At 34.0% G+C, this 23,369-nt stretch overlaps 1 protein-coding gene and 1 long non-coding RNA gene across 2 annotated transcripts; one reads left to right on the top strand and one right to left on the bottom strand.

Annotated features, from left to right (window-relative positions):
- Window positions 1-2,795: 2,795 nt before the first annotated feature.
- Window positions 2,796-11,142, top strand: LOC128155998 (growth hormone secretagogue receptor type 1-like). The gene is made up of 2 exons (XM_052817949.1): window positions 2,796-3,222; window positions 10,298-11,142. Exons 1-2 carry the CDS (start codon window positions 2,928-2,930, stop codon window positions 11,050-11,052), a joined length of 1,050 nt encoding a protein of 349 aa, XP_052673909.1. The 5' UTR covers window positions 2,796-2,927; the 3' UTR covers window positions 11,053-11,142.
- Window positions 11,143-11,976: 834 nt separating this feature from the next.
- LOC128156002 (uncharacterized) lies at window positions 11,977-23,104 on the bottom strand. Its single transcript, XR_008239668.1, has 3 exons — window positions 22,768-23,104; window positions 22,636-22,656; window positions 11,977-12,596 (listed from the first exon to the last, which is right to left on the bottom strand). It is a non-coding gene; the product is annotated as an uncharacterized LOC128156002 (long non-coding RNA).
- Between the last annotated feature and the right edge of the window lie 265 nt (window positions 23,105-23,369).

Genomic DNA, 23,369 nt, shown 5'->3' with positions numbered 1-23,369 from the left:
TGTAAATGACCAAGAGTCACCGGGGCTTCACGTATTATTGGCTAGAAAGCCCTCTGGTGTCTGTGATTTTACTGCTGGGTGTGACAAATGTTGCAGAAGTAAATACAATCTAATTAAAATTAGATCCTTCAGGCTGTCGTATTTTATATGTCGACATATCAAATACGAGAGCGTGAAGGATCTAGTTTTAATTAGATTGAAGTAAATAGTGGCAGAAAAACAAACGAGACCCCGGTATGACCGATAACCCAGACAGGGATGTCAAAGGATATCATTGTTGTAACCACTATTGAAACACAACCACTCTTGAAATAAATATTGTCCGCGTTTTCACCGCATGAAAGATGGGGGTATTGATTAGAATCTGTCCGTTTGTCTGCCTGTCTGTCTGTCTGTCCGTCTATTATTCTGTTTGTGTGTAACACTGTCGTTTCTGTTGCTATGGGACACCTGGTGATATTCAAATGAATCTTTGTACATTATAATCAATGTACATTACTTTTTTATAATTTTCAAAATTTGCAATATTGGACCAATCAAAACGATTTAATCTTTTTTTTTTTTGGAAAGGTAAAATTAAAAAAAAACACCTTATGATTTCTTTCGTTTGAGGGACGAATTAGACAGAAATCAATGAACTAATTGTCCGGAAATATACTGTAAGGTTTTCATTCGAATACCTGTTTATGTCACGTGGTTCTTTAGAACCGGATTTTAGCAGGAGGACGACACGTACACCTCAAAGCTTAAATTTTAAGACATGTTCTTTTTTAAGTAAATAAATCGTGTAATTCAACGTCATTATTATATATGTACTTGTACATTAAATATGTCAAATATTGAATAGCTGCAGCGTGTCGTTGCTTATTCCACACAGTGTCGTTATATAGTAGAATAATAGCTTTCAGCTTTCATTTTTACTTTGGAAAGTAATTAATATATTTAAAGGGGAAAGAGGGATTCGAACTCAAGACTTACAGAATCGTACAGAAGGTAAACTCTAACACATTACTTTACGCCAATTCCGGGAAAATTAAATAGATAAATTCATACCTTTCAAAAAATATTTTAAAACGTATTTTTAAGAAAAGTAATTTTGAAACTTTTTCATACCGCCTTAAGATACATATATCGTACGAAAAGAAAGTGTTGAACACACACAGGGTTATACCGTAAAATATATTCCCCGGTACTTATTTTGGATTTTGACAATGAATGAGGAAAGGGACACCAAGATGCAATACTTCTGGAAGCTCATACAAAAACCGGTGTTCAATTACACTGCAGTCCTGCGCTGCATAGCGTTCATAATTACCTATGGATGAAAAACCACACTGTGTTCGAATGGTTATGCTCGATTTAAATATAAATTCTGCGGGGATTTATTAAAGCGGTTAATGAACTGTTGGCTTTTTTCTTTGAACAAAGAAATGCCATCTTCGGCAGAAATGAATCTAGTGAGAGCAGTAATTGTGAAAGAAATGTTACTATTTGCAGAATTAGACGTCTACATTGTTTGTTAAACACTGGGAAAATCATCTGTGTTGTGCTTGATACGTGATTTATTAATTTGGCAAACATAACAAAGCTGGATGATTGACAATACTGATTAAGAGAGAGAGAGAGAGAGAGAGAGAGAGAGCTGATTTAAAATGACGCCCACAGGTATGATTTATTATCAATTTTATTTCATGAGCTTGTAAAGTGAATAATTAAGTTAAAAAATCTGATTATTTCGGAAATTATCTAATCTGTTCAGTTTGTTTATACACACGTCGGACATGAAGTATTTTTTTTTCTTTTGGGCTCTGTGATTCTGTTTATGTTTTTGTGAACAGAATTGCTGTGATCTACTGGAATAATTAGCAAACACTGCATCCTACATTGTTCTTTGGAGCTGCAGAAGTTCATTATCTATTTACTGAAATATATTGTGAGCTCATTTAAATTATCAATGAATTAAATGTTCTGATTATATCGCCATTATAAGTTTGTGTAATGCATTCAGATTTGAAACGGTTAGTTTGCAGGCCACTTACATGATCAGCAGGGCCTCTCTTTACATTCTAATTAGATATAGCCAGACAACCGTCTAGAACCAATCTATCTATTTTCAGTATCTCGTAATCTTTCTCAACCAAGCTATCTATTTTCAGTATATCGTAACCTTTCCCAATCACTGACCGAGGGTGTTAAAATACACAGGACATGCTATAGATTTAGAGTGTTTGGTTTGCTTGTAGTGTCTTCATCCAGATATCAAACAACTTTGTAGGAATTGCAATGATTAAGTAGTTTGTTAATATACTAAAAAACCATTACTTGTTCAGATGAAATATTGAATAATTGAAAAAAAACTTTTAAAACACATATTAACATTAAATATTAACATTAACATTAAATATTCTTTTATCGTTCATCAACAATTTACCATATGTACAAATCGCTCTTGCAGAACGATAACTACTTTTTGACGACATTGTCAATGTAAGTAATAGTTTCTTAATTTGCAGCACCCAAACACATGTTTCGGTCTATGTTTGAGTCCATTGTTTGATTTGCTAGCAACATTACCTATTACCGAAGGTGAAAATTGCTGAAAAATCATAATATAATCCTTACCGTTCTAGAAAATAATAATTGATCTATAGAGAAGTTAATTACTGTTAACAACACACGGCCGGAGCCGAGCATGCGTTGCTCCTCCGATGCCGCATTGATCAGCGGCGTTGAATTATCAAAGCTCTCGTATATAGACGGATTATTCTCTTATTGGTTTTGTAATGTGAGGCATGGATTCAGACAAAGTGGATGGCCATCTTTTTTAGCAGCGAATTTAATGCGAGTTTAAGACTCTACATCATATCAGTTAATAGACGATGCGTTTGCAGTGAGCAAGTTTAAAATCAGATTACATTGTCTTGAGAATGCCTGTAAACGACTCACTGAACGATTCCCTGGGGGTCCCCCCTGTAATGCCCGAGCCCCCGATCTACATTTTGGTCCTGGCCAGTCTCTTCTACTCCCTGACCTTCATTGTGGGATTTTTCGGCAACATTTTCGTCATGACCATTGTGTTTGGTTTCAAGCGCATGCAGAGCCGTATGAACTTTTTCTTCGTGAACCTGTCTGTGACAGACATGCTTATTTTACTGGTGTGTATGCCTTCAGCAATGGTCGACCTGTTCGCCAAGGAAGTATGGTACTTTGGAGAGTTCATGTGTAAGTACATATTGCTATATAGATCACTCATGCAATATTAAGTAGAACCAGAGGGGCACGAGGGGAGGGGGAGGGGGGGGGGGGTGTCTAAACACATAGAGCTTGTATCATTCCTAATCCTCTAGAATTAATTAACTATTCAGCATCCAGGTTGCGTAATAATTAAATAGTTCTATTTCTGACAATCTTCAAAAGCATCGATTGCTGGTAGAAATGCTTCATTTGACCACTTTCACAGGTGCATGATAAACAAAAAAAAAACCAAACAAACAAACAAACAAAAAACAAAAAACGCACCAAGATCGATCTATGAACAGAAGGGCAGAATTTGCATATAATGCCTTTTTTTCGATGCATATTTTTTCTAAAACAGACATTCAACCCTGCGACTTTCTGTAATTTTGAGATGGAATTGTATTTGCTTTTTACTCAATGGGTTTGCATTAAATTTAAAAATTATGGATTCACATATCAGAATTGACAATGGTTTTCGAGGGGTGTCACTTTTAACTGTTATCCTACCAAACAGGCACTATTTATTTCATTATACTGAATGTCTTAATTTTAAAGAAAACTTTACTGCTTTTACATAGGAATAACGTGAATTCTACGCGCTTAATTTTCGCGCATGTAACAATTTGTAATGTTACCCGTTGCTAAGTGCGTTGCTAACGCTGATGGTAATAGAACGGATTATGAACTGCGTCTAAACCAATCAGATTTCAGTATTTAACATGAAAGTATAACAAAATTATTTGTTTTCCCTCGGACTGAAATGTCACACTTTCATTGGTTAAAACATGACACGTGACTGCCTCTTATTTCTGTATAATTATGTACATTTGATGAGGATTAAATTAATATTCGGCAATATGGCCGTCATTTTCCGACGCTTCGCATATTCGTTTCGACATTTCATATTATTTATAACGGAAACCGCATGATGTAAGTTCTTAAATTTTTTGGAGTAGATACACCTTGAAATTCTTTAAAATTAGAGTATTTGCCCGACGACTATTGACGTCACATTGTAGTGTCTGAAACAGCATAAAATTGCAGCGTCGATGTTTGCTCAAAATTTCTGCAGAGGAAAGGGAAAAATGTTTAAAATTGAATAACAACAAAACACTGTAAGTAAACATGGGTGAAGCGAAAATTTCAAAGAGTATTTGAAAGGTGAGATTGATAATTTTGAAGAATTTAAATGAGTTTAATTGGACGAGATGCAAGACAATTTGCACATGGGTTTGCGTAGATCATCGTTTTTGTGAATGAATGTGTCACTTGATAGTCCTCGTGAAAACAAAACACTTGCTAGGTTTGACTGACTGACTACAGGAATATATGCTCAAAAAAATATTAGTGATTGGGTGTTGAAGACACTTTTAACAGAAGTGACTAAAACGTAAATGCTTTCAAAATCTTCCAATCATTATTGGTGCGTACGAAGGCTATAGACTTATATATATATTACAATTCATTACAAAATATCAACAGGACAACCTAGATGTGTTTTTTGATCGACAGAGCCTACAATATAGCCGGTATTGTACGTGTATGTTTTATTACACAGGCTTGTTGACTGACCCCCCCCCCCCGACCGAATTTTAACCCATGGGATTTTATTTTAAAAACAGTCCCCTCTGCACATAAAAAAGAGATATGCAGGGGGGGGGGTGTAAAATAGTTTGGTAGCTTTTTTATTTATTCACTTGGATATATTTTGTAACAGTGTTAATAGATTATTTTAGTAATATGGGAGTAAATCGCATGGAATATTCTTTAAAATTCGGTCGGGGGGGGGGGGGTCCAGTCAACAAGCACCTGTGGTGTTATTGCAGCTTTTATCCACACAAAAGACCAGTTTTTAGATATCCTGCGTTAACAAAGCATTGGCACATTTTGCTGATAGATCGTTCAATGTAAACAGTTCGGCCTCAGTGGAATGTCCTTTTTCATCCAGTTACATTTAAATAAATGACAGGCTTCACATCAAATAATCAAATATTACATATGAAGGATATTTTTATTTGAAAAAGTGACAAATAATATTTATTTATTATTTATTTTTTTTATAAAAAAGCAAAAAGAATACAGAAAGTCAATTAAGGAGAAAAATCAAAATCGTGTGGCATAAAGAAATTTATATAATAGTTAAATACAATCGATAACTTAATCTTACAGTGGTTTAAATGCATGTAGGTACATGTGTATTATTGGTCTCAATAAAAAACAGTTAATGACAAGAAAAAGCAAATTAAATTATATTTGCACTCACGCAAATACAACAAAAATGCTAAGTGTTATTGCAGTTCTGGAAATGGGTTTTACATTGTAGAAAAAAATATACCAGATAACGTTGTTTGTCAGATCCGATGCGTAACTCTATAGGCAATTTGTGGAGAAGAGCAATAATGACTTGCGTTCTCGCGTAAGTAAAATATTATATATCTCAAGGAAATAGCACACCCCCTCCAAAGGACATTGAAATGTGAGTCATGTTCATGCGCGGATCCAGGAAACTATCCCACGGTTCTGAGAGGGCACCTTGATGAAAAGGCCACCACTAAGAGAATATTTCCTGACACTATTTGTCAAAGATCTGAGTGTTATGGGTCCATATATGTTAGTCAGTACATCTAGACGTTAAATCATAAATGAAGCATGAGTTCTCGCCAATAGTACGATTGATCTCGGAGTAACTATGCATATACTAATTTCACTGTTCGCTGCCTTAATTCTCATTTATCTAAAACTAATTTGAAGACAGCAATAATTTAAAATCCAAACGATAATTTTGTTGAAACATTCTTCATATTCTTCCTGCATTATGATGATTTTAAAAAATGTCAAAATAATGAACAGTGTAAATATGTAAATAAAAATTCCTTGTCATTGATTGTTGATTTCTCAGCAGACGTTCACATGATGTAACTCTATATGAATTCAAAGTCATCGTGATGCTGTGCAAGTAATTAAGGATTAGAGCATGCGTTTGCATTACAATTTCATCTTTCTATGAAGCTCCAAGTGCCGGTGGTTAAAATCCATTTGAATAGGAAGTGGCTTAATGTATTAGAGCTAGCCTTTATAGACCAGGACAGGAATGGAAGGAAGCGAATTCTCTTGCTCCGCTACATTTTGATAAAAAACAATCAAAGCATCATTTCACTTTTCATTATCCGTTGTCTCTTTATTCCTTATAGAAGTCTCTATTTGGCTTCAGTGAGGATCAGTGGATATATAATTTCACCTGCGATTGGACATGTAGTCACAATAATACCATTGTGATGTGTAATGATAATTGTTATCACTCAACTAGCATATCAACGTTGTTTTAAAATTGAAATGAATTGTGAAAATGTCTATTTTCTGTTATGACGTTGATTTATCGTTGGTTTATACTGTTGAATTTACGATGAAAACTTATTTACAAGCAAATAATTTAAAATATTGTTGTAACGCTCTACATGTATTCCATTGGTTAAATCAAAAAGCTTGCAACACTTGTATAAACTGTTTTGATGACGTCACAATCAACTGCGCTAAAAACGGTATCAATCCGCATGATTTTTAAATTATTGTAAACCTTATTGTTATTTATAAGTAAAATTTTACACAAACAACGTTTCAAACACACTAGGGGTCAATTTCAAAAGTCACACGAAGAGAAAAGTCCCATCAGAATTGCGTTTGTCTTCTACAGTATTTGCGTGTAGAAAAACAGAGCGATGCAGTGGCGTCGGAAGCAAATTGACTCAATATTTCCATCTTTTCAAGGTAGATTTAGGAAGAATTATCTTTGCTGCGAGAAAAAGTGTGTGTGTGTGGTTGTGTGCGGTGGTGGTGGGGGGGGGGGGGTGTGAACCCTCTATGATGCTATGTGCCTAATGTCCAACCCAGTTTATACTCGTATAAATTCTGTTAAATTTATTTTATCTATAATATTATCTTGATGACGTCACAATCGCTAGCACTAAATATGCATACATCTATTTGTAAATTTGTCTCGATTTCTGTCTTTGATGATAGAGAATTGCGGTTTATAAATCGTAAACTCCAACCCAGTGTATACTCGTATAAATTCTGTAGCTATTGAAGTTATTCCTATAATTAAGGTGCAACAAAATATTTTAGGTAATCTTACGCCAAAAATGTATTTTATTATAGACATCATATTAAACCAAAATTAAAGTAAATGGAATCTTTCATCAAACATTGTTTGTCCAAAACATTTATGTAAAAGAATAGTAATCTTTGAAAGATTTTGTTGACCTCTGCAGAAAGATTTGTAAGTTTACAACGGGTGTGTTTTGATTTTAATTAGCTCTACAATCGAGTGTCTTATCATATCATATACTGGGAATGCAACAAGATGGAAGAATTGAAAGTTATTCGTGTGAAGGATTTTTTTTATCAATTGCTAGTAAGACTTATTAATCTCTCAGGCTGGTTTCTAATTCAAGCCGAGGACGCATCTTCTGGAAATGTCGTATAGAAAACGTGACACATAAAAAAAGGGATTGAACAAATCTTCAGTCGGCTGAAAATGGGATGATCACACACGCAATCACCAGAACTAATTGAAAAGGCCAAAAGACTTGTCACGTGCCGTAATCTGCGCGTTCTTACATCACGTGGTGGTCAGATGCGCTATGTATGCATATATTATTCATTTTAACAAACTAATCAAAAAAAATATTTAAAGGATTAATAATCATTTCTTGATATATTATTAATCATGAAAACAGTTTTCTACATAATATGACTGATTACAAGTTGAGGTCAATATTGAATGTAACGCTGGTTGTCGAGGGAAGCAAGGAACCTCCATCCCCAACGACTCTCGACATGACCACTATATCGAATGGTACATAATTCAAAATCCACTCAAAAATTGATCAATAAAAATCCGATATGATAATCTCATGTGTTCCTCTCTTTTTCTGTAAAATTATATAGAATATAGAAGTTCTGTTTCATTTTATAATGACCGGAAATGGGAATTATATAAAACCTCTTTATCTTGCATAGAATATTCGAGTTGACAAGTCAAAAAGAAAAATACTCATAATGCTCCCAAAAATCAATAATTACTATATACGGTATTTCAACTAAGAAATCTTGGAAATTCACACTTTTGAATGAACATCATTTGAAAGCTAAAGTTTTTACAAATATATCGAGTAATTAAGCAAAATTTGAATTGCGGATATCTCGGGACAGAGTATAACAGAGTCAATCTTTTCAAAATCTCATTCTCACCTATCAAATAGTGTTTGATAAATCTTAGCTGCACCTCTGTTCTTTTATAATGTCTTGTGGCTGTTTAATTCTTAACTTTTTATCCCTTTCCCCCACGGAGGTTTGAGCAAATATTTCGACGCTGACATTTTATTCTTCTCCATACACTACTGGCGTGCGACCAGTTCTCGCCAAGTACCATTTTTCGCCAGTACATTGTGACGTCATTTTTCGTATATAATTTTATGTGTTAGATAAAATGACGTCACAATGTTCTGGCGAGAAATGGTAGTCTAGTACCTGAGGCCTTCCGAGTGCAAACACGAAGCTTCGTGCTTGCACTCGGAAGGCCTCGGGTACTAGACTAGCGAGAAATTGATACTCTGCGAGAACTGGTCGCACGCCAGTACAATATGAAAGGGCAGCTACTCTAGTTTAAAACTAATTTTCAAAGGGCAACTACACTGTACTCCAAATATTTTAAGAACTTAAGAAACGCGATTTTTGTATTTAATATTTATAAAATGTCGAGATGAGGCGAAGCGTCGGCTATATTGCTGAATATAAATTTTAATCAGGCACACATAGAAATATATCCGGCAGTCACGTGTCATGTTTAAGCCAATGAAAGTGCGACATATTTCAGTCCGAGGGAAAACAAATGTATTTGATCGGACGCAGTGATTAACCCATGCATCAAATCTGAATGTGTAAATAGGTAGTATAAATCTTCCGAAATCTTAAACAAATGTGTTGGAATAACCACTTCTGGTTATTTGCAAGTTCGTCGATTTTGAAACTTTTACATATTTCTTGAACAGACTAGGCGCAGGCACCTTTGTTTTTCTCGATTGCCAAACTATGCTTGATACACGAACATGATGCAACAGAAGCTAATGAGATTTCATTATCCTCTTGTGAGCGCTTCGCTTGCTAAATCCGTCATTTGTAAGTTCGTCGATTTTGAAACTTTTACATACTTGTTGAACATACTAGGCGCAGTCACCTTTGTTTTTCTCGATTGCCAAATTATGCTAGATACATGTACACGAAAATGATGCAACAGAAGTAAGAAAGATTTCATTATCCTCTTGTGAGCACTTTGCTTACTAAATCCATCATGAGTTGGAGAAGAGAGGAGCGGATTGTAAGCCAATGGGTAATATATAGCCTTCATATATAGCTCAAAAGTTTGCGATTAGATAAACACTAGTAGAATAAAACTGTATCAGAAAATGCTTTATCTTGGTTTACAAATTTAAAGAAATTTTTTTAAATTTTCTAATTTTGCATGGTCGATGAATTTCACTACCTCTTTGAATGTAACATATTACTTCGATTCAAAAAGATTTTTGCCAGAAAATATTGTGTTCAACCAAATACTCTAAATTTCTGTAATTCATTGTCGAATACCATCTCTGTAATTCAAGAAAACTTTGTATTTTCAGAACTAAACTTTGTGAGATTGTCTATTCCCCGCAAGCACAATGATCCAGACTGTTTGTACATGTTAATAATTATCGAAATGTTTATGCGACTTGTACCTATGGTTTAAAGAGAATAAATGAATTGAATTGAGGGCTACTTTTTGTAGTACATTTTATGTTAATTATACAGGCGAGCAAGATTGTCAACTTATCACATCCATTATTATAAATACATGTAGCAGTTAACTAAAATTAAGTGTTTACATTTACAATTTGAATATTTCAAACCTTCTGTTTTCAAGAAGACAAGAGTAGTTTGAGATAGCCAAGACCATACATGTAAATCCCCGTATAGTTTCAAATTATGTTATGTCAAGCTTAATATATATTTAAACATTTTTCAGGTAAAATGGTTCATTACACAGAAAACGTGGTCACCCTGGCTTCTGTGATGACGATACTGTCGATAACTACAGACCGCTACAGGGGGATATGTTACCCCATGATGTCCAAGGGCCACTGGACCAATGTCCGTGTTTCGGTGGTGGTTTCCGTCATTTGGACTCTAGCCGTTCTCTCTAGTCTGCCCACCTTCTTTTTCCCCTTGTTCAAAGACTCTACGTGGTTAGACGGTACTCCAGTTAAAGTCTGCAGAATTCCTATTGACAAGCAATGGAAAGTGGGGTATCTACTGAGTGTTTTCACCTTTTTCTTCGTCATTCCATTTTTTGTCCTTTCCGGTCTGATTATTTGTATGGGCCGTGGATTGCTTTGGCACCGCGATCTGCAGGAAGGAAGGGCGGACAAAGAAGCCAGATACACTCTACAAAAAAGACGCCGGGTCGTCTTTATGCTCACTCTTGTTGTGGTAGCCTTCTTTCTGTGTCTCCTGCCGCAAAGAATTGTGGGACTGTGGATTATTTACACGGGGCGGAGTAATCTAGAGTCTCTTGGCCTGGAGGGTTACCTCAATCTGGTCACGTTCACACGGGTCATGGTGTACACCAACAGTGCTCTGAACCCCGTCATCTATAACTGTATGTCGACCAAGTTCAGAGGAGCTGTCAAAGACCTGTTTCACAGAAGACGCCAGTATGACCGAATATGTCGGACACAAATTCTAACACTTACCGCTATCCCGTCTACGGCCTCATACTGAGGTCTGTAGTCAATGAACGTAACAACTAGAACTTTTGCTGTTTCTAGGCCATGTATTTTATAGATGTATTTAAATGATAATAAACATTAAGGCGGCAAGCACTGTTTCTGAATTATAATATTGAGTTTTACCGAGTAGCGTTCAGTGGGTTTAAGCTCACCTGAACTGAAAGTTAAAGTGAGCTTTTCTGATCACATTTTGTCCGTCGTCCGTCTGTCTGTCCGTAATCTTTTCACATTTTCAACATCCTCTCCAAAACAACGGGACCAGTTTCAACCAAACTTGGCACAACACATCCTTACACCAAGGTAATTCAAAGTGGTAAAAATTAGGATCACTCCTTTTTTGGAGATAATGAGGAATGATTGAAAAGGACTATATATGGTATGGGCCTAAAATGGCCCCCTAAAAGGAATATCATTATGTTACTGTAATTCTTTGTTTTCTTTGTACAGATATATATGTGATGTTTAAACTTAATGTTCATTTTGATTCAAGTGCCCACAATTTAGAAATACGGCATTGTAGAGACAACATTTTCCCGCCATTTTTTCATTTTAGCATAAAAAAGCTTGTTTTCAAGCAGTTTTTCTTTCAGGAAACATAGAGCGCATGCTTGAACCAACAAAATATTTTAATCAGAGATGTATCTAGCCAAGTCTGATAAGTGAAAAAAAAATTGTCCTGGTTCAAGCATGCGCTCTATATTTCCCATTCGTAAAAAGATATGAAAATGTCAATTTTTGACTAATTTTGATTGAATTATAGAAAAAGCATCACTTCTGACGTCATATACTGCAATTAAGTGCAAATAAATCAAACATATATGTGAAAAATATATTTTATATCAACTCTTCTAAATCATAACATATCCTTTTATTGTACCCGAAACACTTTAAAAAATGGTGAATTATAGGGCTTATCATATATAGTTCTTTTTGAGAAATTTTCAAAAATCGTTTTCTCAATAACCATTTTGCCAGGAAGTCTAAAACTTATGTGATAGCATCCTCAGGTAGTGTAGAATTGAAGATATGAAATTCATTACCCCATGCGTAGGGTGAGGCCACAATAGGGTCTAATTTCTCCGTAGGAATATATAGATGAAATATTTAAAAATTTTCTTCTCAAAAATTAATCAGCCGGGAAATCTGAAACTTTTGTGAAAGCTTCCTTCGGTAGGGTTAATTCAGATTTGTTCCAACCAATGTCCCCGGATGTAGTGGGTCCACTATGGGGGTTTGAATTTTTACATAGGAATCTAGAAAAATCTTTTAAAATCTTGTTTTCAGGGACCAATTATGCAGAAAAGCTGAAACTTGTGTGGAAGCATCCTCATGTAGAGTTGATTCAAGTTTGTTCAAATCATGATCTTTGGGGGTAGGATGGGGTCACAACGGGGGATGGGGGTACAAAATATATAAAGAAAAATCTTTTTAAAAAATATTTGCTTAGAAAAGCTGTAACTTTAGAAAAAGCAATCTTAGATAATGTACAAATCAAAATCTTCAAGAGTACGGCGGGGCCACATCGGGGATCCAATTCTACAAAGGAAAACATTTTAATTTTTCACAAAAACTGAAATGAAATAATATTTGGTTTTACTTATACGCAAGTCTTTTGACATATTGCTGATTCTTTAAAATTGTTTAGACGTTGACCCCTGGACGATTCTTGGGCCTCACAAGGGGTTCAGAGTTTGAAGTAGGTTTATTTATCAACAGTTGTTTAGGATCTTTTTGATAACTGCAATGCTCAACATGTGATATGACTTAAAAAATCGTCCCATTCGAAAAGGAAAAAGAATTTTCTAGGGGGAAAATGGATTTTTATTTAGACAGGCTCTACATGTATTATCCAGACAGTTTATATCATGGCTCAATAAAGCTGATTTTGTTCCTCAGATGAGCGATGTGGCCCATGGGCCTCTTGTTTAAATTTTCTTGATTTTGACCTTTGGTTAATGTTCAGTTTTTAGAAAAGAAAGAACGCACTGGTTCGTGCCATCCAAAAGTAAAACAAAACATCTAATGAAACACATTCCATAAAATTCTATAGAATTCTTATCAATTTAGCTGAAAAAGTAAGTATTCTAACCAGGCATTTAACAGAGATCCGAATTTCATATTAGACACAAATCTTGTTATCAACAAGAAATATCAATTTTATACATGCATCAGTTTAAAAGTTAAAGAGTGAAAACTAAAATTTTCCCCTTTATCCTAAGTTCAAGAAGCATAACTCTTTCAAAAATTATCGGACCTATTACCATTCGAACTCGACCTACATTTCAAGTTAATTACATGCATATGAGGTAAATATCAGCTATATATATGCATCCCTTCAAATGTAAGAAAGTGGAAACTGAGAATTTCTCTTTTTTTAAGTTCAAGACGCATAACTCTGTTAAAAATCATCGAAGCGTAAATTAATTCAAACTCAATCTGTATATATCTATGACACATCGATATATTAAATTTGAGTTGAATGTGGGCAACGGTTGTTAGTCCCCGACCGGTTTTCACCGGAGGAGACTTTTGCTTTCCTCTGCGTCCGTCAGTCCGTCCGTCCGTCCGTCTGTCTGTCTGTCCATCTGTCCGTCTGTCTGCCTGTCCCACTTCAGTTTTCCACACTTTTTTCTTTATGCGTTTGAGGAATAATAAGAAATTTGCTGAACAGGTTCAAAATATCAAACTACAGATCTAGTGTACACTTTTGTTGCGTCTGGTTGACATATTTTCGAGAAAATTAATTTTTTTTATTCCAATTTTTTAATGTTCGGGTTTGATATTCTGCATAACAGTGCAACATGACATTTTGCATAAAAAGTCTCTTAAACATATATATGTACATGTATATAACTTCAGACGTAGATAATTAATTAGAACATGAAATACATGTATCAGAGGGACAAATCAAACATGAAACTTTTGAAGGACTATGAATGTATACTAACTTTAAGCAAGAGCTGGAAATTGAACATGAACCTTTTTCATACATAAATAAACAATTTTTAATACTGAAGAATATGTTAAAGTTCATTGATCAAAACAAGGTTTTTATAATCAAAAATTTTAATTCAGCTCTGACTAGTAATTTTGTCACAATATGACGAGTTTTAGCGAAACTATGAAAAAGGCACACTCAATTAAGGTAAGTATCCATACGTCACAAAACAACGTCTGACGTAATTCACGCGTTATTACGTCTTATCCGTGCCCGATCTAATTGAGACCTTACGTTAAAAGGTGTATTTCAAAACAAAGAAATCAAGCTGACATAGAAATTGATTCAAAACAAATATATCAAAAATCCTGACAACTGCAATCAATTAGGCCTACCGGGGTATTCATCAGCGAAATAACATGACTGGGTTGTGTCGATTGCGTACTCGTTTTGAAAATATAACGTTAACGTTAGACCGCTTACTTTTGTCCTGCATAAACATCAATCCGTTATAAGGTTGAATTTAATCCAATTCTCTGAACATATATCCCCGAAAGTCTATAAACATCGAAAATGAAATCCTGACCGAGTTTATATTCCAGTGCGTAAGGGAGATAAATACAAAAGGGGAATTAAATTGACCTATAACACGTTATCATCTTTATCCAATTCGCTTAGCAATGAGCATAGATTTATTTCCACAAATAAAATGTTTTTAGAATTAAAATCATGCGCTGAAGAGAAGTTATTTCATTATAAGAACAGTCTTTAAAACCAGTAAAAAAGGTATGAATAGAGGTTTTGTCTTGAAGGCATATATCAGGTAGTTAGCATTATCCACGAATGTGACTGCAATTTCTAAATACCGATCTCGATCCGTAATACTTGACGATATTCAAAGAAACCATCTTTTGCGATTTAAATAATACAGATTAATCAACAGTTTGTTTAAATCATGTTTTCTATTTAACAATAATCAAAACATATTTTTTAGAGTTATGAAATAATAAACATATGCACAGTTTTATTTTTACGGATATTTTTTTCAAAATATATATTTTAATGATTTTACCAAAAATATGCCAATTGTGATCCTGAAAAGGCCGGTCCCTTGGGTAATTTTATTTTCAATTGATTAATGGCGTTAAGGTGTAAATAATATCAAAATTTTAGAGAATTCTGTACGTAAATAAAATTATAAGAGCTTAAACTCTCTTTTAAAATTAATTCATTTTAACTAATTTGTATGCAGATTTATCAATTTTTTGATAAATTAGCAAGTGTAACATAAAATTTTTGTTTTGAAATAATAATTCCTTTATTTTACATGGGATATAAGTCAAAAAATGATTTTGTGGAAGTCAAATTTCAGGCTTAGGTTTATATTCTTTATGTATGAGAAAAGCGCCATTTTCCGCAATCGGTTCTATTTATAGCAACGGTCCTAGCTTTTATAATACCGATGGACCAGCCAACAGGTTAAAATTTGATAAGAACATGTCCTCAGATACACGTTTGAAAAATATGAAAAAATTCTGTACGCATTTTATTTATCTAGTGGGGTATGGACCATTACCTTAAGTTTCAGTCAAATAATAAAAAATACTAGTGTGAATAATATGTAAATAAGCATGTAATTTTAAACCATATAAAAATTGGAACAAATATGATTGAACATGTGTGTATTTGTCTATAATATTTAAAACAAGACAATATAAATTTATCCGAAATTCATTCATATTTAATGAATAATACTTTGATGAAGCTTTTTGATAGTTAACAATATTTTGTGAAGAAACCGAATTTAATTATGAAGAATAACTTATTAGTTGGACTTGCACTCAAATCAAACCCAAACTCTGCGTAGAAAATACAAAATAAAAGATAAAACAAGAGAGAGGTTTAGCAAACAAACATGTACGCGTACGTGTATAAAGGAAAATATGTGCATTACGTCATCAGGTTTTTGTAATGACGAAATTCTACAAGTATGAGCACGAATAAACATACGTGTAGATTGTAAGGTACACGTAAGGTCGAACTTGTAGCGTATATTTACTTGTTGGCTATTAATATGAACAAATGTGAGTACTTTGTAAAGCTGTGGGCTATTAATATGAATAAGTGTGTTTATTTTTGTAAGCTGTTGGCTATTAATGTGAACAAGTTTGTTTATTTTTGTAAAGCAGTTGGCTATTAATAGAGAGGTTAAGCATTTGAACGTGTACGTCTACGGGTACGTGTGGAGCTACAAGTATGTTTACACGTACACGTACCAAACTTTAGGGTATGTTTAATAATCTGTACGTGTAAGCGAACGTGTAAAATCATTAGATTTGATAGTTTCAACATGTTCAGTTTATTCTAACTGTTTATTAAATAATTCTATGAATTTGATGAAACTAAAACCACAGTCGTCCTCAATTTATCGTCTGCTTTAATTAAAACAATGCTTGATAAACACAAAGTCCATATTTTTATTTTAAAATGCTACAAGTTTTCACCTCCGTGTACTTTTGATTCTACACGTTTTGTACAACTTGTAGATTTACGCGGTATGCAGAAATTATGACGTAATACACATATAACTAGGGGATTCCCCTAATTACACGTACTCGTACACGTACACGTTCAAATGCTTAACCTCTCTAATATAAACAACTGTGTTTATTTTTATAAAGCTTTACAAAAATATAAACACTTGTTCATATTAATAGCCAACAAGCAAATATATGCTACAAGTTCGACCTTACGTGTAGTTTGCAATCTACTGATATCAGGAACATTAATTTTCACTTAAACGTATTGTGTTGTAGAGGTTATATTACACTGATCGATTCTTGCAAAACATGCAATGACTCTTAATTATCTGTTATTAAAAAATCATATATATATGATTACGTTAATCAATGGTGTTCAATAAATATAACACTCGCGATCTTCAGTTTTCGACTGTGACTATTAAAATACTCAGATTAAAAGGAAGGAATACAAAAATTACATTTAAACCTTTTACAAGTACAGGTACGTTATAAATGCTTAACAAGAAAACTTACGCGTAGCTCTAACTTGTAAACTACACGTTCAAGTATGCGTACCCATTGGTCTGCTAAGCCTCTCTATTAACAAATAAGTAAGTTGACTGTACTTTCAAATCAATTCTTTTTTATATACAAAATGTCAACACAAACCGACTTCATTTGAATGAAAATGCAAATGTTACACAGAATTTAATAAGCAGAGTGACCGGAACTCAGAAAACAAAAACAACATCTATACCGTCCCATGGTAAAAGTTTGTGCGAAACCTTATTCAATATTGGTATTTTTAAACTAAACGGGAAAAGCAATTGCAACTATTTAGTAGCGCCAAAAGTATCAGGCGGAGTTTACAATTACACAAAATTTAAATATAATAAGTGTACAAAATTCAGCCGAAGTCTCAAACCGGAAGGCACACGTAGAACACATGAATTGAGTCTACGCGTAAGAAAATAGTGCAGAAAGTTTTCATGCATTTCAGTAAATATGTATTATAAAAACACGCATTAAATCTTTTTAAGTCTTCTGTGTATAAACAAAATTCTATTTAGAAAATAAACAAATAGTTTTATTGATCAAAATCTTCTTGCTCAGGTTCAAATGTGGAATGAGTTACGTAACTGAATGCACAACGCCGTTGACGATTCAGTTGGTGTACGAGCTCATTAATCAATAGAAGAGGTTGATGGTGGAATCGAAATTAAAGTTCCCAAACGCAATGTGCCATTTTTGAAAAGTTGTGAATTTTATTTTGACAATCTTTCACCTAAGTACTACCAAACTTCATGCGCAAGCCGAAGTTAAAATCGGGACGGGTTATACACAGATGTTTTACAAATTAAATAGGTGTTTCATTGGCTTCCAGTCTGCTTGCGGTATGATTGCTGTTCGTCTCTGAAGGAATTTTGTACAAAGAAAATAAAAACAAGTCTGAATTTGCCTTCTCGTTCGTTGACTCTTTAGTTGATTACACTGAATTCAAATTTTAAACAATGCATTGTAAGCAAAATGTATAATAGATTATACATTTTGGAAGATAATATATACAATCTTATCGATTGAAGAACCAAGTTAAATGTTAATGTTCATGTTTTCCGGCTTAGTTGGAATCAGGCTTGGGGTGAATTACATTGTAAAATAATGCATTACATTACCATCACTTCATGATTTAGGGAATTAAATTACCATTACCATTACTTAATTTTCTTGAAGTAATGCATTACATTACCATTACATGAGTAAAGTAATGCATTACCATTACTTTGTGAAAAGTCAATAAGTTTTAAAAAAGTAATTTAAAAACTAAATAAAGAGTTTCTGTAAATATTTCATAAATAAAACATGCTTAAAATATTTACAGGTTCATGTTCATGTTTACTATCAGGTTCAAATTTAATGACTTATACAAGATTGCTGTTGCACTTGAAGTTCTCAAAGTAAGGTTGGTCCCGTAACCTTTACACGCTAATGGCGGAGTTGACAATCACTGTTATTTATGTCTCTGATTTTCGGAGGATGATTTTTAATGAAAGGAACGGTTGTATCGTAATTCGTGAAGGTGATGCACGAGTTTACACAAAAATGTAGTAAGCGGCGAACGGATTTATTTTTACCTATTAATTTTGCATGAATCGCAAATGAAGAAAATCGTGTCAGATAAGTCGGTCTTAAAAATCAAAATGGCGACCGTGAAAATCTTTTTATTGTCAAAGTTCTTGCAATCTTATTGTAAAAAAATATTTCTAACGCCAGGTGCCTGTGTTTGTTATCGGTATACAAATGTTCACTTTGTTTGTTAATTCAGCAGTTTTAGAGTTTTCGGGGTTTTCATAAAACTTTTATTACAGATACCGTCCGACTTGTGGATTTTCCCTTGGATCACAAAATTGAATAAATCTAATGATTAAAATTATCTACTTTGATATATTTGTTTGATTTTCCTGGTTAGTAGTTATTTTTAAAATGTTTCCTTGGGGTCTTATTTTACATACTATACCGTTGTGTCAATTTTCTACAATTATGAAGGCCGGGATAGAGTAAAATTAAGACAAAGTATCAGACAATTGCAAAAAAGCCGAATTAACATAGACTGTAATAAATAATTCAAACTCATAAATTTTGGAAGCATATTCGAGGAAATCGAGGACAATTACAAATTCAAACTCTTTCAGTACTCTCAGTACTTTGATTTTTGTATAGTATTGTTTTGCATGTAAACGTACACCTCTAGATCTGATAATTGTTTTTGAATATTGGACTTTATTCACGCTCGTACATACATTTTAAACAAAATTGCCAAATTTCTTTAAAAAAGTATTATATAATTACAAGGAATTACTCATTTTTAATGGGTTCCACATTGTATGAAGAGAAAAGAAAAATCACTTTGCAAACGTATTAATTTTCAGTGAACGACAATTAATATTCCTAATTGTTAGAATTGCGTAATAGCTGTTAAATTTATGGAGTTTCATGTGTTTTTCAAGAATCTAAATTCGTTACTAATATGAACTGGGAAAATAAATCATATAAAAGAGAAATTCTGTGGGTTTTTTTTCTGCTTGAGTCTGATTTAAATGTTTCCCAGACGGGCTTATAGTACATGTACTGGAAACATTGGGCGAAAATTGTAGGCTTAATTTATATCACAGTCAGCAGATGTAATCAAAATAAAATGTATTCCAACAGCTTTTAGACAACGTAGCGCGGACTTGAATTTTGAAGGATGTCTTTGCCCGGGTCATTGATAAAGTTAAATCTCATCATAAAAATAAATGAATATGAAAAATTTCATCATTATGGCTGCATGTTGCCTTAAGTAACTTTAAAGTTTAAAATATATGTTACTGAAATACCACAGGCAACGTTTAAAACTAAAAGAAACTGTTACAATCGTCTTACATTGTCAAGTTTTATCAAAAGGTTGAAATTAAAATGTTTGATTCAGACTGTAATAACGATTACAAACAATATACACACGACTGTATCACAGAGTTTTGCATGTAAACTGTTAGGCGACTATAACGTATAAAGTAAATGATAAAGTGATGTACAAAATTAAGATTAAATTGAAGAAGATTCAAGTAAAATGCATAAATTAGCTGAACCAAAAAACAAGTATTTATATATGAAAATGATTAATGGGACATATAGCTACTTGTACAAAAGAATCAGACATTTTTAATATATTGATTATTACAGTCTTCGTGTATAAGTATTAGATGAATCCTGTGAATTATTGCAAAATGGAATGCTTAATCAGATCAACACAAATTTGAGCCGTAAATCTATGAACAAAGGACAGAAAAAATAAGAGGTATTAGCGGAGATGGGTCGAAGGTAGAGTTGTCACGAGGACCCCTTCAACGTCAGAGGAATGAGTCCTAACTTAAAAAGTATGTCAAAGGTATCCTTTAATTCCTGTTTAAAATAACATTTTTAAACCGGTTATATATACAGTTACAGGTGTTCCTTTTAAAGGATTGGTCGGAACATGGTTTCAGTTGTCAGCATCGCGAAATGTTTTAGCTCACCTGAGCCATAAGCTCAGGTGAGCTTTTCTGATCACAATTTGCCCGTTGTCTGTCGTCGTTGTCGTCGTCGTCGTTGTACACTTTTCACATTTTCATCTTCTTCTCAAGAACGACTGGGCAGATTTCAACCAAATTTGGCACAAAGCACCACTAGGTGAAGGGAATTCAAGTTTGTTCAAATTAAGGGCCACGCCCTCTTTAAAGTGGAGATAATTGAGAAAATCTTCTTCTCAAAAACTATCAGGCCAGAAAAGCTCAAATTAAAATGGGAGCATCCCCAGATAGTGTAGATTCAAGTTTGTACAAATCATGGTCCCCGGGGGTAGGGTGGGGCCACAATTGGGGGATCAATTTTTACATAGGAATATGTTGAGAAAATCTTTGAAAATCTTCTTCTCAAAAACTATTAGGCCAGAAAAGCTCAAATTAAAATGGAAGCATCCTCAGGTAATGTAGATTCAAGTGTGTTCAAATCATGGTCCCCGGGGGTAGGGTGGGGCCACAATAGGGGGATCAAGTTTTACAAAGGAATATATAGAGAAAATCTTTAAAAATCTTCTTCTCAAAAGCTATTAGGCCAGAAAAGCTCAAATTAAAATGGAAGCATCCTGAGGTAGAGTAGATTCAAGTTTGTTCAAATCATGGTCCCTGTGGGTAGGGCGTGGCCAGAATAGGGGGATCAAGTTTTATATATGAATATATAGAGAAACTCTTTAAAAATCTTCTTCTCAAAAACTATTGGGCCAGAAAAGCTCAAATTAAAATGGAAGCATCCTCAGGTAGTGTAGATTCAAGTTTGTTCAAATCATGGTCCCCGGGGGTAGGGTGTGGCCACAATATGGGGATCATGTTTTACATATGAATATATAAAGTTCTTAAAAATCTTCTTCTCAAAAACTGTTGGGCCAGAAAAGCTCAAATTAAAATGGAAGCATCCTCAGGTAGTGTAGATTCATGTTTGTTCAAATCATAGTCCCTGGAGGTAGGGTGAGGCCACAATGGGGGGATACGTTTTACATAGGAATCTATAGAGAAAATCTTTAAAAATCTTCTTCTCAAAAACTATTAGGCCAGGAAAGCTCAAATTTGAGTGGAAGCATCCTCGGGTAGTGTAGATTCATGTTTGTTCAAATCATGGGGGTAGGGTGGGGCCACAATTGGGGGATAAATTTTTATACAGGAATATATTAAGAAAATCTTATAAATATTTCTTTTAAAAACTATTTGGCCAAGAAAGTCAAATTGGCTTGTAACCATCCTCAGATAATGTAGATTCAAATTTGTTCAAATCATGGTCCCTGGGGGTAGGGTTGGGCCACAATGGGGGATAAATTTTTATTTATAGAGAAAATCTTTAAAAATCTTCTTCTCAAAACTATTAGGCCAGGAAAGCCCAAATTTGAGTGGAAGCATCCCCAGATCGTATAGATTCAAGTTTGTTTAAATAATAGTCCAGGGGTAGGGTGAGGCCACAATGGCGGATGAATTTTTACATAGGAATATATAGAGAAAATCTTTAAAAATCTTCTTTTTAAAGACTATTTGGCCAGAAAAGCTTAAACTTGTGTAGAGGCATCCTCGGGTAGTGTAAATTCAAGTTTGCAAAATCACAGTCCCTAGCGGTAGGGCGGGGCCGTGATGGCGGTTTGAATTTTTACATAGGAATATATAGAGAAAATCTTTAAAAATATTCTGGGAAAGTTTTCGGTCCAAACCTCAATACTTGTGAAAGCACAGGTTATGTAGATTTAAGTTTGATGAAACCATGATTCCCTAGAGAAAAGTGGGGCCACGAAATTTGGGGGGGGGGGGGGGGGTATATAGGAAAAGAGAAAAATCTTCTTACAGGTACAACAACAAAAGGGGCTTGGTATTTACCCCAAAAAAGAGGTGGATAAAAATTAGCAGATTTTTAATTTTTTTTAACAAGATCTGTACCTAGTTGTCAAGATATTTTGATACTGTAATGCTAATTGGATCAGAATTAAGGCAATTAAATAATGCTTTAAATAGGATAAGTCGCGCACTTCAGTTGCATTCCAAAATAGTAAGGAATAAATTACCTTTTCTTTTAGTAGGTGCATCTGAAGGGAAAAAATGACTTGAATCATGTTACAATACATATATGTTTTTATCTCAAGACAGATGCTTAAAACTAAAGTTCCCTAGTACTGAACATGTCATTGAAGATTTACCTGAAGCTGTAGTACGAGGCGTGATGTGCGCGCAGATAGTGAAATTTGTCTGATGCCTCATACGGACACAACTGTGATCAGTCGAAGCCGTTAATAAAAGTACCATCTTCTAACGTCGAGTTATTTCAACTAGAATATTTGTCATCCTTCTCACCTATGCTGTAGTGCATACATATCCTGGTCTCTTTATTATCCTTTCCTTCAACGCACATTTGTAATTATTGTCATCATTTAGAAAAAAATCTCCTTAAAGCGCTCATGGAAAGTAGGGAGCATTTCATTTAGCTCAGCAGTTTCAGTAATCTCCTTGATAAAACTGTCAATCACTGTGTGTTGATTAGCTTAATCGCTTTATCATGAAAATCCGATTCATAATAAATCATGCACTTTATTTGATCTACTACTTTTTAATCTATATGTTCTGACATATATTGTCCAATCTAAAACTAAATGCACAAAAGCCTTCCCTTTGAGATGATGCGTTTCAATGTTAGATTATTAATGAAAATATGCCGGGTTTTTTTTTTTTGGAATTTTTTAGACAGGATAAATGGCATATAATGTGGGGGGAATAAAATTGTCATGGTTTACAAAATCACCAA

Source organism: Crassostrea angulata, chromosome 7 (assembly GCF_025612915.1).
Source record: "Crassostrea angulata isolate pt1a10 chromosome 7, ASM2561291v2, whole genome shotgun sequence".
Taxonomy (NCBI): domain Eukaryota; kingdom Metazoa; phylum Mollusca; class Bivalvia; order Ostreida; family Ostreidae; genus Magallana; species Magallana angulata.
This window is presented reverse-complemented; position numbering and strand designations above follow the sequence as displayed.

Excerpts from the sequence above, each read along its gene's own strand:
- LOC128155998 (XM_052817949.1), top strand. The coding sequence starts at position 2,928 with ATGCCTGTAAACGACTCACTGAACGATTCCCTGGGGGTCCCCCCTGTA. Across the intron at positions 3,223-10,297 it reads GTACTTTGGAGAGTTCATGT|GTAAAATGGTTCATTACACA; the intron begins GTAAGTACATAT and ends AACATTTTTCAG.